Source organism: Leopardus geoffroyi, chromosome C3, assembly GCF_018350155.1.
Source record: "Leopardus geoffroyi isolate Oge1 chromosome C3, O.geoffroyi_Oge1_pat1.0, whole genome shotgun sequence".
Lineage (NCBI taxonomy): Eukaryota > Metazoa > Chordata > Mammalia > Carnivora > Felidae > Leopardus > Leopardus geoffroyi.
The window spans coordinates 24,276,873-24,295,727 of NC_059338.1; the positions used below are offsets into that span (position 1 = coordinate 24,276,873).

The following is an 18,855-nucleotide window of genomic DNA, read 5'->3' on the forward strand; positions in this document are numbered from 1 at the left end:
ATCAAGAATTCAATAATTACACCCGGGACAATGTATATAAACTGGAACTGTCCTGGGGAAACTGGGATTGACTCATGAGAATAAGAGATTTTGGTCATCCAAATTATAAGCCATGTGATATTATAAAATTTAGATTTCTTTTTCCCATTGACCAATAAGAAGCAATTCAAATGATTTATGTGGGACAATGACACTATCAAAATTATGTAAAAATTATTACTCTGGTTTCAAGGTGGAGAAGAATGCAAGACAGCACCAAGGCATGGAGAGAAGGTTGTGGGGACTGACCCTGCAGTCAGTCCATGACACCATGGACCATACAGACAATGCACAAAGAGAGAAGGGAATGACTCTCAGGGTTACTCAATGATCAGATTTAATAGAATTGGGTGAATTCTGAGATATGAGAGGAGAGAAAGAGTGAAAAGTCAGAATTGTGACTTTATAAATTATAATGTGTCATCTGTTCTTTAGCCAAAAAATAGAGGAGGAAGATGGTTTTGCATGATGGCAGAAAGATTGGTTCAATTTGAATATGCTGTGCTAGTTTTTCCTGTGAGGCATCCAGACAGAAATGACCAGTACACTATTGAATATGTTGTTGTGAAGAGAAATTTAAGTTAATGATTTACATGAGAGAATCATCAATTTTTGGCAGGCAAATCAATCTATAGGAACAGATGGGACTATTTAGGGAAAATGAATGTACACGATACAGAGAAAAAGCACTAGAGTGTTTCAGGAAGAACATGGTCAAAACTGTCCCATGCTGTGAAGATGCTCAATGAATTTAGTGACAAACAGAAGAGTGGTGACTTTGTCAGAGTAGTGATATAAGGACTGCAGATTTCAGACTGAACTGGGTTGAGCATGAAGGGACAACAGGCAGCAATTGAAGACAACTCTTTCAAGGAATTTACCTGTAAAGATGTCATTCCAAGAGGTTCAGGTGTCTGTGTGTGTGTGTGTGTGTGTGTGTGTGTGTGTGTGTGTGTATGGAGAGAGAGACACACAGAGACAGAGACAGAGAAAAAAACAAAGGAAGGAGAAATGAGCCAATGATTTTGAAAAAAATAAAGTTAGGTAATGAGAATGAATCAAAACACAGGTGAGGTTCCAGAAGAGGTAAAAGAGATGGGCCCACTATATAAGTGATGACATTCCTATTAAAATGTTAAATGTTAAAAGAAAGGACACATTTCCTTGTGACAAAAACTGAATGTTTGTGGGCTTGTAGGTAGTTTGGTGGCAAATTTTAAAGGACATTCTTATTTTTCTGGATCTATTTCCTTTTTTTTTTTTTAACTTCTAGGTTATAAAACCTAACTTCAATCCTGAGATGGAGGATGGAAGAAGAGTTTTGAGAAAAATGGTGAATATCTGAAATAGCCTCCGTTGGTAACTGGATACAGAACTTACAAAAGAAATACACAAGTGTTGGGTATTCGTATTATAATCAAAAATATGAAAAATTGTTGGCAATTTTGAATTAGCTACATTTCTTACCAGTTTAACAGCTTAGAAACTTTGTTCTGTATATGCAGCTACACCAAATTTATAATATACACAAGTAGTTTCTAAATTTGATGTTGAAATTTTAACAAACATTGGAGTATATTTATTATGCTTTTTTAAAGAAAGAAACTAATGATATTTTCAAATTTATTTCTACTTACCCATGCTGGCAATTATGCTATGTACAGGTAATCGAGAAGGTCCATGATAAAATGACCTTGATACATTGCTTTTTTTCTGCTGGTCTTGGTTTTTAAATGCCGAATTCTCTTCTTTGGTAATATTAATATAAAAACATATATCTGTAGCATTCATAATACATCGAGGACCTGGATTCAGCAAAATGTTTTTATTATCCTCCCTCCGAACACCAATCAAGCAGACGCCAAACCTTAATTTAAAATAAATAAATAAAAGTTTAAGAATTGTGATTCAGCAAGCTCTTAGTTTTTGTTTGTTTTTAAGTTTTCATATTAGCAAACTGTTATAAGGCAGAGGAAAATTAAAACCCAAATCAAAGCCTTTTACTTATTTTTGAGACAGAAAGAGACAGAGCATGAGCTAGGGAGAAGCAGAAGAGAGAGGGAGACACAGAATCTGAAGCAGGCTCCCGGCTCTGAGCTGTCAGCACAGAACCTGACATGGAGCTTGAACCCACAAACTGTGAGATCATGACCTAAGCTGAAGTCGGACGCTTAATTAACTGAGCCACCCAGGCGCTCCAGCAAATCAAAGCCTTTTAAAGCGTTTTGAAAAGATCCTAAAAATTCAAGACTCAAGATTCTCAAGACTTTCCTATTTTCACAGGAAAAGAAACTATGTCCTTAGTGTGTTGTGAAATCAATTTAGTTGATTATAACATATATATATATGTATGTATATGTTCACCTAAATAAAGCAGAAGAGAATAAAGATAATAGAAAACATCAGCATATTATACTGATGTATACTTATATCATTAGGAAGGGTAAGAATTTTTTTTATAAATTGTGTGTGTATTGGGTCTTTCCTTAAATATGTATTTTCATTTGATCAAAAAACATAAAACAATATTACTTAGTCAAAAAAAATTGAAAGCCATTGGCCTAAAGGAGAGGAAGAAACTTACCAACGTCACATGACGAAGAATCAGGGTCCCTAAAGTTCTGTGTCTACCATATTTGGTTTACTCTGAATTTTAGGAATAAAAAATTTAATACTCTGAATAGGTGCACAGCTTAATTAGCAGAAATATCAAGCACTAAATTGAACAGATATTAATAATTGCTTTTATACTTTTTCAGGTTATGCTCCAAACACAAAATGTCCTGAATGTTTTTATTTCAATATGTCTTATAGTGTTACAAATAAATCTATTGAATACAAATTATTTATAAACTAAATATTTTTTAAACATCAAAAGTTTATTTAGTATGTATGGATAGAATCACATGGAGAATTTAAGTGTAATACATAAAATATTACATTAGTAGAATATACTAGATATAAATAAACCTTAAAAATGTTTTATCAATATATTTATAATACTGATAATATATTACTTTCATTATAAACATACATTTTTATTTCTTCAGTAAATAATTTTTCTCAAAAAGGAAAAAAAATTATGTTTCATGTTTGAATTAAAAGATACTATTAATTACTTTTTAACTTATTTCTCTGGCCAAAGAAAGTTTTTTTAAATGTCTAGTTTTTATAAATGTTATTATGACTTTGTTTACATTTTTTAAATGTTTATTTTTGAGAGAGAGAGAGGGCACGTGCAAGCTGGGGAGGGGCAGAGTCAGACATAGAAGATCCCAAGCAGGCTCTGTGCTGACAGCAGGGAGCCGATGTGGGGCTTGAAGTCAAGAACTAAGAGATCTAGACCTGAGCTGAAGTCATACATTCAACTGAGCCACCCAGGTGACCCCTTTGTTTACATGTTTAAACAACACTTTATAATTAGATCTCCAAATAAGATTCATTTCATTTATTTGTAAATTCCTAATGGATTAAAATATTTTTAATAGTTTTTTAATGTTTATTTATTTTAGAGAGAGAGAGAGAGAGAGAGAGAGAGAGACAAACAGAGTGTGAGCGGGGGAGGGGCAAAGAGAGGGAGACACAGAATCCCAAGCAGGCTCCAGGCTCTGAGCTGTCAGCACAGAGCCCGACAAGGGGTCCCAAACTCAAGAACCACGAGATCATGACCTGAGCTGAAGTCAGACACTTAACCAACTGAGCCATCCAGGCGCCCCATTAATAGATTAAAATATGTTAAAGACAATTTAAAAATCACTAAAGTCGAGGCACCTAGGTGGCTCAGTCAGTTAAGCATCTGACTCTTGGTTTTGGCTGGGGTCATGATCTCAAGGTTTCATAGGTTCAGGCCCCATGTCAGGCTCTGCACTGGCAGCATGGAGACTGCTTGGGTTTCTTTCCCTCTCTCTCTCTCTGCCCCTACCCTACTTGCACTGTGTCTGTCTCTCTCAAAATCAACTTTAAAAAGAAGTTACTAAAGTCAATATTCCTACTAAGTTATACTTTATACCTAATAATATTAACTTGTAGAGATCATACAGAAGCTCAGAGTTCAAATGTCTCAGTAATTACATTAAAAATTCCATAATACTTGGAATTCATGAGCACCAATATGGGCTGTATTTTAGAAAACTGTGTATTTTAGAAAACTGTGATTTATATTTTAAGTCCACTCTGGAAGCAGAAACATACTTTTTGTGCGCATGAAAAGAGGCATATGTAAAACTCTTCCCTTCGTATTCAGCAAAAAATGTACTTTCTTCCAAAACAATGTGGTATACTTCATTGCCAGAGCATCTACCATACATCTTCTGCCACTGTTCTGGTGACTGCTGGCCTTCTCTGCAACAAAAGCACACACACATACACGCACACCAAGAGAAAAACACAGTGAATGAAGTTAAAAAAAACAAAAAAACAGTTGCCATACATAATTTGGAGTTTCCTCCCAGGAAGAATTAGTAAACACAGTGCAAAGAAGTATATGTATGGTGCTCTAAATGATGATATTTACAAACACAAAGAATTACTACAAAAATTTTGAAACTAACACAATATATAATAAGCTTGAAAGATGGCACAATCCTAGAAAGTAGTTTTTCATACTCCAGTTAATGAAAACATTTATCCTGACCATGAACCAATGAGATATAGCATTTATAGCATTTCATTTTAATTTCTGTTTATGTCTATCCTGTCATGCGTATCCTACATATTACACTTCTTTTATAGTCTAAGTAACATGGCACCTACTTCATCTCATTTATGATACCTATTTGGCCCCTGTAGGTAACTGATTTTGCTTTGTATTTATAATTATGTATTCATACATGTCAACTTATCAAGTTGATTTCACAGAAAACATACTCTTAATTTCTGTCCATATCATAGCAATGGCTTCCTTCCAATTATGTAGCAGTTAAGAAAAGATACCTCTTCAAGATAAAAGGGTCTTCAATCACCAGAAGTATTTTTTAAAAGAATATAAGTTTATCACAAAAAGTACAGTTTCTATTTTCTGGAACGCTCTCCTCAGTGGCCTTGAAAATATATAAAAAAGTCAACCTATGAAAAATTATTTTTTCCTATTTTTTATAATATATTTCATTTACTTTTTCTGAATAAAGCTTATGGACTCTATAAACACAAAAAATGCATATTCTAGGAGAAAAGTGATAAATGTATAAATATCAAAATATTTCAGTAGATTGTCTATAGATTTTGAATGGATAAAAGCAGATAACAAATCATATTTGTCATATTTAGGGTTTTAAAAACATTTTAAACTCTTGAGTTTTGTCTAAAGGATTATTAGAGATAATACATTTATTAACATTTAGGAGAGTAACTAAGTTTTAAAAAATCATATATTTTCCAGGTATGTTTAATTGTGCTTAAGAGTCAAGAGCCTAGACCTTGGAGTCTGATTGCCTGATCTGAATCCTAATTTTAAGATCTTGTGTGAGTTACTTAACTTCTCAGTGATTCTCTGCCTCTTCTGTGAAAAAACAGTATCAGCCTCACAGGGTTAGATAAAATGAGGTAATACAAATAAATCACTTAGCAGATGTTGGGATCATAGTAATCACTCAGAAAATGTTAGCTTCCATTATTATTTTGCTGTTATACTTTTCTCATTGCTAGATTCTGGAGACAGCTTTAAGCAGCCCAGGCAACCTATTGAACACTAATGCTTTTAAAACCTTTACTCTTTCTTCTGTAATAATTTTAATATGTTTTTGGAAGTAGAAAAATAAAGTAAAAACACTTTTGACTATAGCCTGTATATGGCTACATCTAACTATTATTTTCTAGGAATAACTGTTCCTGGTAGAGAAAACGTTCCTTTTGGCAAACAAAAATAAAATCATCTTTGTTATGTACCACAGTGCTACTTGGCAAGATGATACTTGGCAAAGACAAGAATCCATTTAAATGGGCTGGAAATGTAAGAGAAGATGCCGGTAATTCATCATGGTTTATTTGAGATCCAAAAGGTAGCATGGAGTCAAATAATTGTCACACAAGGGTACTAAAAGCTATTCAAAAGAATCATACATCTAAGCCCAGGGGCTGAAATGGGAAAACGATATTGTAGCTTGAAAAGGAGAGGGTTATACAAAGACATTTCAGATGGATTTCCTTAAATCATTGGCTTCTTCTCATGCTATTTTATGCTTTCATGCCAGGAGACATCTTTATGATTTCTTCAAATATATTCCTAATAGGTAACCAAGAATCTCTAGGTTCAGCTAATTGTAAATATATAAAAATGTTCCCCTTTTAGCTCATGTAAATTTTTTGAGAAATGTAAGAAATTAATAACGCCATTTAATATCATTGGGTAAGTTCAGTTCTCACTTATTAATTCCTATATGAAATATTTATCAAGCACCTAGGCTGTGTCAGGGAAAGTTCTAGATTCACAAGTTATGGCAGTTAAGAAAGCAAAAATGCTTTCTTGTTTGAAGCCTCTAGTGAAGGAAGACTGACAGTAAACAAAAGAAGCAAACTGTGTTATGTTGGAAGTGATTAGTGTAGGGAGAAAAATCAGAGAGGGAATAATTTTGAGCAGTGAATTGAAAAGTAAAAGGTAGGGTTGAGGAAGGCATTGCTGGGAGGTTGACATTTGAGTAAAAATCTTTAAGAGAGTGGGAGAGGCAACCATAGGAATACTCAGGAGAATATTGTTTCAGGCAGAAGTACCAACAAGTACTTTCCTGAAGCAGAGAACAAAGAACAAAGAGGCCAGTTTGGCTGGAGTTAGGGGAGGAGAAAAAATGAGGCCAGAGAGATAACTGGGAAGGGAGAGGGGTCATATAGAGGTTTACAAAATTTTACAATGACTTGGACTTGTACTTGGGATGATTTGGCAGTCACTGGAGGATTTCAAAGATGGGTGCAAAAGATTCTGACTTTAATTTTTTGTCTTCTTTTATTGTTTATATGTTAGTTAGCTACCATGCAGTGCAATATGGGTTTCAGAAGTAGAATTCAGTGATTCATCATTCACATACAACACCCAGTGCTCATCACAACAAGTGCTCTTCCTAATACCCAACATCCATCTACCCATCCTACTAGACATGTCCCCAAAAGCAAGGGAAATGAAGGCAAACATGAACTATTGGGACTTCATCAAGATCAAAAGCTTCTGTGTGGTGAAGGAAGTAATCGGCAAAACTATAAGGCAACCTACAGAATGGGAGAAGATTCTGACTTAAATTTTACAAAAATCCCCACAGGTCAGGACGCTGAGAAGAGACTGAAGAAGGGGTAATGACCAATGAGGAGGTTAATATAATGATCCAGCTAGATGACGATGGTTTGGACCAGATTAGACTCTGGGTGTGTTCTGAAGGTAGACCAGAAAGGATTTGCTAATGGAAGAGAAAAAATATATAAAAATCTCGAGCACCCATGTCCATCAGAAATATGGATAAACAAATAAATAAATAGAATCCATAAAGATAAGAGTGAAAATGCAGGTACTACTGATTATAAAACATCATGGAGAAATCTCAAATATAAAATGTTAAATAAAAGAAGTGATTCCAGATTTGTTATTTTAGTTAACTAAGTCCTAGGAAAGAAACAAGTCAATCAGAGATAATATATGTGGGCTTCAGAAACATTTGTAATGTTTATTTTTTTTTAATCTGAAATGCTAGGCACCTGGATGTTAATGACAGTAATCTTACAACTTTTGAATGTCTGAGACATTTATAATTGCATCACAAAAAAAGAAAAACAGGACTAACTCAAAAAGATATCTGCACCTCATGTCCATTGCAGCATTGTTTACATGAACCAAGGCATAGAAATAACTAAAGAGTTTGTAGATGGATGAATGAATAAAGAAAATGTGGTGTAAATATATATAATGAGCTACTATTCAGCTATATAAAAGGAAATCCTGCCATTTGTGACAATGTGGATGGACCTTGAGGTTATTAGCTAAGTGAAATAAGTCACCAAGACAAATACCATATGGTCTCATTTAGATGCAGAATCTAAAAAAAAAAGTAAACAAAAAGTAAACTCCTAGATTCAAAGAACAGACTGATGGTTGCCAAAGGGGAAGTTGGGGAGATGGGTGAAACAGGTTAAGGTGAGCAAAAAGTACAAACTTCTAGTTATATACTAAATAAGTCCTGGAATATAATGTACAGCATGAGGACTATAGTTAATAATACTATATTATATATCAGAAACTACTAAGAGAGTAAATCTCAAAAGTTTGGCATACAAGAAAAAAAATTGTATGTGTGGTGATGAATGTTAACTAGACTTATTGGCATGATCATTTCCTCTCTACATATATGTGTGTATGTGTGTATACATATACCCATATAGAGAGAATTATGTTGTACATCTGACATTAATGTAATATTACCTGGCAGTTATATCTCTATTTTTAAAAAGGGCATTTTACAGCCTGTAGACGTATAAAAAAACCTTTTCTTTGTCTTCAATTTACTATTCTCCCTAAATTTTCTCTTCATCTATCTTACTTTATGTTTATAGGCAGAAACAATTCAAGATTATTTTTCAATGGAGGAAAACAATCACACAAATAAAAAGATATTTCCAAACTTCTCATACCAGAGAATTCTTCAATTCCACCATCTAGGTGGGTCTTGATCTCACCACTTGTCCCTTTCTCCATCAATTCTTACACTTTCCAAATAGTCCTATCCCACTGTCCGGCCTCCTTGCCTCCAGTATTGGTCATTACAAATCTATTTATGGTGCTGTCAGAAGACTGAATTTCAAAAACTCCAATCAGTTCATGTCACTCTCCTGTTGAAAATGTTTAAAGGGCTTCCTCCTTCCATTTTAAAAATGTGAACTTCTTTATCATCATTACAAAGCCCTCTGGACCTATGCTATACCTACCTTTCAAATTTCATTTGTTACCTCTGTCTTCTTTCTCTCGTGTGTTCCAGCCATGAGCACTCCTTAATTTACCCTGAACAAGAAACTCTTTCTTATATTTTGGACTCTTCACAAGGGTGTTCGTCCTATCTCCAAAGCTCTACTCATTCTCTGACCTATAGCTTACTCATTACTTCTTAGCTTTGCAGTGCTGTACTTTGTTCATGATATAGTAACACTAAATTGTATTAATTACTCCTTAATGTCTTGCTTCCCTGTGAAATAAGCCACATGAGGAAAAGGATCATGTCTTGTTTACCACTATACTTTTGAGACTCTGACATCCATTCTGACACAGTGTAAGTGCTTAATAAATGTTTGGCTAAATGAACAAAGAATAATCTAACAGTGTTCTTTATGCTCAATTACTAAATGTTCTGCTTTCCTAATTATATAATACCTGTCTTCTCACCAGAATCATTTTTTAGGTCTAACCAATTACTTTCCCTATGATGAATTTGCCATTAGAATTAGAAAAAATAATCATGGAGTTCCTCAATCGCTAATGGACATGAAATAAATTTAACCTCAGCAGCAGTAAAAACACAAAAGATATTAGGGACAAAAAACACAGAATGGAAAGCTTAGTGAAAGTTACAAAAAGCCATTTAATGAAGATTTAAGATGTGTTTACACTAAGCAAATGAACTTTTAGGGAAAATAATTGGTTTGTGCATTTACTGACAAGCTCAAAGTATATTGCAACCTGTAAAACAGTAGAGCCTAGTTTACTCCATACCCTTTTTAGGATGTTCTAACATTTTACTGAAAACTTACTGGTAATCAATGCTTCCTAAACCAGTTTATGTCCACCTTTATTTTCAAAATCATTGCCATCTCCAGCTGTTTATAAAAGTATAGTAGAAAAAGAAAACTGATAGGAATATGAAAATGAAATATTCTATTAAGACAATAAATGGAGTACAGAGTAACAGTATATGCTTCATATTTGAAAGAACCTCTTTGAGATATCTATTTCCCCTGCATAGAGATATGCTGTAAAATGCATGCACCCAAAACTAGAGTCAGGAGAGCCTTGAAAAAACTTAGATGAGGCAGCTTAGAAGGAAACAAAGCTTGTGTCTGCTCTCCTAAACTCTAAACAAATGTCTAAGTGAGTAATTTTTTGTTTTTTTTTTTAAGAGAAGTGGAAGGAAAGGTGATAGACAATTCCTTAGGAGAAAGGGGGAAAAAACGCCTAGTCAAGTGAATAAACTAACCCTTTGTCAAAGTCTTCAAGACCTTGTAGCCTTCTAAGCACGTCCTGTCACATCCCCCATTCCTGTCTTATAATAATATCTTGGGAAGGTCCCATTTCTTTCAATTCATGTTCAGTTATTAAAAAGCTCAGTCTCACCCCATTTGAAATTTCAATCTTACCAGTTCAGCCTGATTCTCCACAGGATGTTGCTGCTCTTCAAAGTAATTCTAATTAGTAATCACTATAAAGGGTCTTGTAGGCACATGTGAATATCCCTTTATGGGGAATGAGGGCTGTACTTTGGTATATGATCACTGATAAGAAAGTCTCTTCCACTTTCCCTCATCTTATTTACCAGTGGTACATCCTACAATCTAACTGCTTGAGTTTCCTCACCTTGTGACCAACACACTCAGATGGGGTACCAGGAATACGGCTCAGATCTTTTTAAGCTATCAGTCATGCTGTGGAAAACCCATGCATGGGACTGAAGGCTGTCTTCTAGCTCTACCATTTTTCTCTAATTCTTTTTTCCTCATGTTCAATTAATCACAGGAAACAATATAAGCAAATGTCCAACTAAAGGATGAGATGCTAGTTCCCACTTCCTGCAGACAGCCTTATTCTCCATGAGTAATGCATAATTCTTTTGTACTTCTCCTCACATGGCTGGGGTAGGTGCAAAAGCACTGTACTCCTCTATCCATCCCCCTCTCTAATCTCCTCTTTCACCAATTGGGGGGCATGAAAGTCCCTCCCCATATAGTAAGTGTTGGTGTAAAAATAGTATATTTGCTCAATTCTGTTTAGTTTTCCCAAGTTAGAAATATCTGGGAAAATTTGTTCCAGTTAACTTCTGGATGATACATAAATCAATTCTGACAACTGATTTTATTTTTCTTTTAGATGCAAGTTGCACATTCCTCATTAATCTATGATTATACCTTCAAGGCAAATGGGTATTTATTGCCAGAAAGCAAATTAACTCACATACCAATCTCCTGAGCTTTAACACGGTCAACCAAGTGTAAGGAGGACTGTTAGTAAGTACTTGAGTCTGCTCTTTGCAGAAATGTATTTAATGCAGACTTCTGAATGCAGTAAAAGAATTTTACATAATTTTGTCTCTGGAAGTTTCCCCACCTCAAATTTTCCCAAAGGGAGAAACAAGGATTTAACTGGAACTTCCTGTGCCAGATAGAAGAGGTTGAAATTGTATTATAGTACATAATCTCTTTCTAGTTCAGGAATGTGCTGAACTGCTCTGCCCAATAACAGAGTTGGCATTAAAAACAAAAACATCATAAAACCTTATTCTACTGACAAATTCCTATTTTCTTATAAAAATGGATGGTATTTTTAAAAAAAAAACTCACACTAATAACTTTTAAAATAAAATTTGGTTTTATTTTCATATTTTCTGTATGCATATAAGCATGCCACAAAACTATAGGTAAAGTCAAGAAGAGTAAGCATGATATTATGAAGCCCTGCCTTCAAGGTTATAAAATGTAATCATTAGTAGAAATCCACACAGATTGCCAAATTAGTTGTTTTTATATACCTATTTTTTTATCAAACTAAATTACTTTCACATCAGTAGGAATAAAAAGCACCTTGTCACAAGGTATCTTTGATATAAATCCATTCTTCACTATGTAATAAAAGGCTTCACATATAACTTAGGTGGAAATTTTTGCCTTAGGAAAAGGATGTCATTTAGATTTAGAGTTGAAATGTTAAATAAAATAAAATTTCCTTATTGATGCTCCATTTTCAAGAAGGTATTTGTTACCTCATTGTATTGATTGAAAGTAGATTTAAAACCCAAAGGTTTAAATCTAATTAAAATTAATACATTTTATTTAATTTCATACTGTTGTGTTTCCCCAATTTAATGTCTGCTTGCTTGCACATAGTTATTTATATTCTTTACAGGGTGCTTTTCTGCAAACACACATGAATTACATTAACTCATAATGGTCCCAAACTGTTACATTATTTAAAAATCAAGTTATTTAAATTGTACTACAATCTTGCCTTTACTATCAACCTCAGGAATCTACAGTGAAGACTGTAGGCCAAAGAAATGATTTCGACAAATTGTAGCCTGTGTCACTAGAAACATAATTGTAATTTATAGGTGGAAAGTGTATATTAGAATATACAGAAGCTTCCAAAACAGGGAGGATACAAAAGAAACAGCTAACACACAACTTTGATGCACATTTATTCTTGTTAATCTGCAGACAGAACTGACATACAAATATGGTTATCTTATCTAAAAAGAAAATATAGAAAAAGTAATAAAACACAAGATTAAGATGTCTCGGTCTACCAGGAAGAGGCTTATGCATTCCTACTCTTGAACAACTGAACTTCCCCAGCTTTTTATGTCATCAGACACCAAAATAGAAATCTGAGTCCTAAGATTAAATCAAGTCAGTGGATGCTAATCAAGTTTCTACCACTAGATGGAACTGGAAAGCTGTTTGCCATTCTTGGGAAAAGAAAAATTGTTGGGATGGGGAGAATAGAAAAATGCCATATAGCTTTCAAATATTTTTAAAAAATTTTTTAAGTTTATTTATTTATTTTGATAGAGAGAAAGAGAGTAGGGGAGGGGCAGAGAGAGAGGGAGAGAGCGAGAATACCAAGCAGGCTATGCACTGTCAGCACAGAGCCCAATGCAGGGCTCAAACTCATGAACCATGAGATGATGACCTAAGCCAAAACCAAGAGTTGGACGCTTAGTGGACTGAGCCACCCAGATGCACCAGCTTTCAAACATTGTTAATAGTGACCTTAAACAATGAACACTCTTTTGAAAGGGATCTACTTCAAGAAAAAATGAAATACAGCTTAAACGTTAAATCTAAAGGGCCCACTATACTTGAAGGTGGGCCAAAAGCCATTGCCCTTACTCCAATGTGATTTTCTGAAATGCTCACTTAATTCAGAAAGCTGCCTAATTATCACACACACAAAAATCCTAAAATTCTGTAAAGATTTTTCATCTACTTTTCAAACTGTCAGGTGAAAAGGTAAATTTTTCTGTCATAATGAACGTCATTCTCAGCTCTCTCATGCTACTATGAAGTCATAGCCCACTGATTTTAAACTGTTCTCCATCAGAATGAATACAAATTCATACCTGAAATGCACTTACCCCTTTCTTTCTCAGAACACAGCCTGCTTGTTTACTGAAAACCATACACTCAGCTTCTAATAAACTACTTTGTGCCCTTGTACACATACATAGCGCTACTCTATCTATCCCTTTAGTTTAGAACACCATTGTGAATTTCCCAGGAAAGTTATACACCATAAACACTAATATTTGGGGATATAGGAGTTTCAGAAGCTCCTGCTGTTATTATCTACATTTTGCCATTTGAGTATCTTTTTTTTTGCCCTTTTAAAATTATTTGTAACTAGATTTGTTCACTGTTTTCCCATGTTGTCATTTGATTTATTCTCAAGGTATGCAAAGGTATTCTTACCACAGAGAGAAGATATTTCATTAATAAAATAAATCTAGGGGAAGTTTATAATATGTCCCAAATCCATATATAAGCCATGTTTACATTGTGTCCTACCCTGTATTGAATATTAGTCTTTTCTCATCAGAATGTACTTGTTCTCGGGGCGCCTGGGTGGCTCAGTCGGTTGGGTGTCTGACTTTGGCTCAGGTCATGATCTCACAGTCTGAGTTTGAGCCCTGTGTTGGGCTCTGTGCTGACAGCTCAGAGCATGAAGCGTGCTTCGGATTCTGTCTCCCTCGCTCTGCCCTTCCCCTGCTCACGTTCTGCCTCTCTCTCTCTTTCTCAAAAATAAACAAACATTAAAAAAAATTTTAAAAAAAAGAATGTACTTGTGCTTTGCGTTTCCCAAACTTCTAACACAGTGCCTTATACTGTATGGATGCATGAATTTATTATTTATACAATGAATTAATGGCCAAAACATAACAATATTTTAACTCAGTGCTATTTTTAGCATGTTATTTCATCCAAACCTCAAATTTTAACCAAAAAAAAAAAAAAAGAAAAAGCTTCCAAATCTTCAGCTTAATGCAGAGTTTTAAGGTATTTCTTAATGATAATGCTCTGAAGCTTTATCACTATAATCAGTATTAGGCACTGTCTATTGACTGCCTTCTCTGAGGTATGAGACAAAAGAACGATCTCACAAGAGATTTCCCCACAGGTGCTGTTCAGATAACAATACTACCATTTTTAATTCCTCTTTGGGATTCCTCTTCCAGAGTTATTCTGCAACTCTAGTGTCCACAGAGCAGGTTAGTAAAGTAAATGCTTAAATCAGGCCAGATGTGACACAATGGGGAGTGTGCAGGCTTGGGTGGGTTGGCTGTTACATGCCTGCTGAAAAGGCAAATTGAAAAAAAAAATCAAAAGAAAAAAATATTTACATCAGGCTGGTGGCCAAATAAAACCTATCTGCTAACATAAGTTGGTTCATTGGTGATTAGGTTTGAAACTTCAGATCCACTAGTTACATTTTAACTTTAAATAACACACTTTAACTCTGTTACACTAACTATATCCAGTCTTGATTTCCATTATGTAACGTGAGGATATTAATGACCCTCTTCCCTTCCATATCTTCTCCCTACTTTTATTCTAAACCGTTATTCGCTGTACAATTTTTTTCTACATTGTTGAAATTACAAATATTTATACTTTGTTCACTAGCTGCAAAAAGTCAATGGCTTAAGATTAAAAACAGAAGGGCATCTCAGTGGCTCAGCTGGTTGAGCATCTGACTTCCACTCAAGTCAATGATCTCATGGATCGTGGGTTTGAGTTTTGCGCTGATAGTGTGGAACCTGCTTCAGATTCCCTGTCTCCCTCTCTCCCTCTCTGCCTCTCTCCCACTAGTTCTCTCTCTCAAAAATAAACATTAAATTAAAAAAAAAGAGAGAGGACATGTTGTACACCTTAAACTTACACAATGATTTTGTCAATTATACCTCAATAAAGCTGGAAAAGAAGAGAAACTGTGCTGTGATCACATTATTATGATTATTACAACATAGTTCACTTAAGAGCTAAAGGGAATTCTATAATTATGAAAGCTTCACCATAGTACCCTAAGTTATTCAATAGTGACTATTTTAAAAATTACTCTTTCCTTACCAACCAACATGTTATTCAGTATTATGGCACACTTTAATTGGCTTTAGTTTAGTTCCTTTTTTTTCTCGCAGTTTATGATTGCCATTTTTTTGTTGTTGTTTTGTTTTGGTTTGTTTCGGTTTGTTTTGTTTTTCAGCTGGGAGAGAAAACAGATACCTCCTTTGCCACATCACATTGTGATGTAGCTTTTAATCTAGCGTAGTCTTTTTCTGAGACCCAGTGTCTGACTTTTCTTATCTTGACCATAACTTTTAGGAATTTTTGGTTTTAGCTATGATGCAGACATGTGACCTGGGTCCCATCAATCAGACACAAATGCAGGATTTACTTTGGTAGAGAGCTAAATGAGGAAACGGACAGGCAAGTGGCATCCGTTTTGTTGCAGAGGTAGTAAGGTTCTAGGATTTTTACCTGGTTTGTTGTGTGGAGTAGCAGGGGAAATTGTGTCAGTTTAGCCAAGATAGAGGTCAACTTTCTTGCTCAGTGTTATCCATATTCCTCCATAAATCTCTTTACAATTAAACTTGTTAAGTAGATACTCTTGTATAAAGTTAAGAACACTAGTCAATACTAAGATTTCCCCCCATTTGTACAAGTTTTAAGAAGTTTTTCTTCACCATTATTGCTCTGTAATTTGGCAATGCTATGTATGCATCTAGGTATAGTTCTTTTTCATTCATTATAATTTACAGCAAGAGATTCTTGTCAATTTAAAGATCTGAATCTCCCTTTTTCTGTCATAATTTCTTACATTCCATTTTCTCCATGTTCTCTGGAACTTCCACTAAATCAGATATTATTTCTCTTGGATTGACCTGCACTGCAAATCCTTTTTCTTATGCATTCTATCTCTGTCCTTTTATCTGCAATCCTCAAACTTTCTATGATATTTCTTTCAAAACTTTTTTTTTGAAAAATTTTTATTTTGGTATAATTGACATATAACATTATTCTAAATTTAGGTATATACCATAATGATTTTACATGTGTATATATTGCACAGTGATCACCACAAAAAGTCCAGTATCCATCATCATACATAGTTATGAATTTTTTTCTTGTGATGAGGACTTTTAAGATCTACTTTTACCAACTTTCAAATATGAAATCCAGTATTATTAACTGTAGTCACCATGCTGTATATAAAATCCCCATGATTTACTTATTTTATAACTAAGTTTGCATCTTTTAACCCTTTTCACCCATTTTGCCAACTCCATTGCCCGCCCCATGACAATCACCAATCTATTCTCTGTATCTATGAGGCTGGCTTTCTGGGGTTTTTGTTTTTGTTTTTGTTTTTGTTTTAATTCCATATATAAGTGAGATCCTATGATATTCGTCTTCCTCTATCTAAATTATTCCACTTAGTGTAGTGCCCTCAGGTCCATCATTGTCACCAATGGCAAGATTTCATTCTTTCTTATGGCTAAATAGTATTATACTCTGTGTGCACACGCGCACACATGCATAGCACAACTTACTTATCCGTTCATTTATTCAATAGGCACTTATGCCATTTCCATACCCCAGCAATTACAAATAATGCTGCAATGAACATGGAAATGCAAGATACCTTTTCAAGTTAGTCTTTTCATTTCCTTTGAATAAACACCCAGAAGTGGAATTGCTGGATCATACAGTAGTTCTCTCTTTCATTTGCCTTTAGGAACTTCCATATTGTTTTTCATAGTGGCTGTACCATTGTACGTTAGCACCTTCAGTGTACAAGAATTCCCTTTTCTCCACACCCTAGCCAATGCTTGTTATTTTTTGTCTTTTTGATAATAGCCTAAGCATGAGGTGGTAATCTTGTTATGGTGTTTATTTGTATTTCCTTAATGATTAGTGGTGTTGAGCACCTTTTGATGTACCTGTTGGCCATCTATGTCTTCTCTGAAAAATATCTATTCAGATCCTCCACTCATACCCTAATCAGATTTATTTTGCTGTTGAGTTGTAGGAGTTTACTGAAGTTTATTAAATTTTCATTTCAGCACTCTGTCAATTTCAAAAGGTCTTTTTTACTTTCTATTTGTACACCACAACTCTGGTCTTCTTAAATCTTCCTGAGAATAGGGGCACCTGGGTGGCGCAGTCGGTTAAGCGGCCGACTTCAGCCAGGTCACGATCTCGCGGTCCGTGAGTTCGAGCCCCGCGTCGGGCTCTGGGTTGATGGCTCAGAGCCTGGAGCCTGTTTCCGATTCTGTGTGTGTCTCTCTCTCTCTGCCCCTGCCCCGTTCATGCTCTGTCTCTCTCTGTCCCAAAAAATAAATAAACGTTGAAAAAAAAAATTAAAAAAAAAAATCTTCCTGAGAATAATAATTGTAATTATTTTAAACTATTCTAGATCTGTCCTTATTTGTTATGGGTTTTTTCTTATTATTACGAAGAAAATCCAATCCTCCAGAAATGTCAACAGACATTTAAGTTAAAGATTCTGAAAAATAAAAATTCTACAAACAAAAAAAATTTCCTCAGCATCTTATTCCTTTAAACAGTCATCATCATCCTTTTATAACCTTCAATATTCTTCTAAACTATTATGTATACTTCTCTATTTATTAAAAATATATTCAAAATATTTTCTTGTTTATGGAGACTTTGTTTCAAAAAATATATTTGATTCTTTTTGAATTTTGACTTTTTTTTTTAACTGGTGAGTGTAAGACCAAATTTTCCTATTTCCCTATGGATCCAAAACAATTCCAGTGAGAATAGAGATAGCTGTTTCCATCTGGCTGGATTTATTTCCGTAATTTCATACTGCATGCTGATAGTCAACAAATTGCAGGAGCCATATTTCAAACTTCTAAGTATGACGTATAGGGATATTAAACGGATTCCTTTGTCTGTAAATGTTTTGTTAAGTGGCAGGTTACACTTTATGGTGAACAGTAAGGGATCACACTATTTAGTCTAGGGCCACTAAATGCCTGATTATAGAAGATTGAACCCCAACTCCAAACTGTCTACTAGCATATAATTCAGACATTTTCTTCTAATTTCTTCAGAAAAAAATCTGATTATTCCCAGTGATAAATGTCTGACTAAACTTAAGTACAAGGGAATGGTACTATGATGGATGGAAAAAGGGTAACTTGTACAGTACACAGGAATTCAATGAAGATTTGCTTTGTTTTTCTAGAGATCATGTACCCTAGAGCCTCACTGGGAGCTGCCATTTGGTCCTGGTGCATCAGCTTCTAATCCTTCTGGGAGGTGGGGAATAGTTCATCAGAAAATATTCCTTTTTCCATCTCTCAGAAATTCATGAAATTTCTTACACCTTTCACTTATTTTTCATTAATGAAAGCTTATCATTTTTTCTTTCTCTGTCATCATTTCAACGGAGTCTCATGAGGGAGAGCAGACAAAGGCATGTGGATCATAAACTAGTTTGAAGCAAGGGGTTCAATGAATCATCTCAGTGAATCCTTTACTTCATTTATTTAACTAATATTTATTGAGCATCCATGCTGTGAAAAACATCTTAGAAGGCATAAGAATGAGTACAAT

The 18,855-nt window shown here is 34.6% G+C and overlaps 1 protein-coding gene across 12 annotated transcripts in view; it reads right to left on the minus strand.

Moving 5' to 3' along the window:
- Nucleotides 1–18,855, minus strand: part of KCNT2 (potassium sodium-activated channel subfamily T member 2) — a 363,773-nt gene that overhangs the window by 105,943 nt on the left and 238,975 nt on the right. For all 12 annotated transcript variants that reach the window (XR_006706948.1, XR_006706947.1, XM_045456156.1 and 9 more), the window contains 2 exons: nucleotides 4,231–4,380; nucleotides 1,677–1,906 (listed from right to left, as the gene is read on the minus strand). Coding sequence is in view for 10 of the 12 variants with exons in the window: in XM_045456156.1 (XP_045312112.1) it covers nucleotides 1,677–1,906; nucleotides 4,231–4,380 (380 nt within the window). In the remaining 2 variants the exon portion in view is untranslated. The remainder of the gene's footprint in view (nucleotides 1–1,676; nucleotides 1,907–4,230; nucleotides 4,381–18,855) is intronic.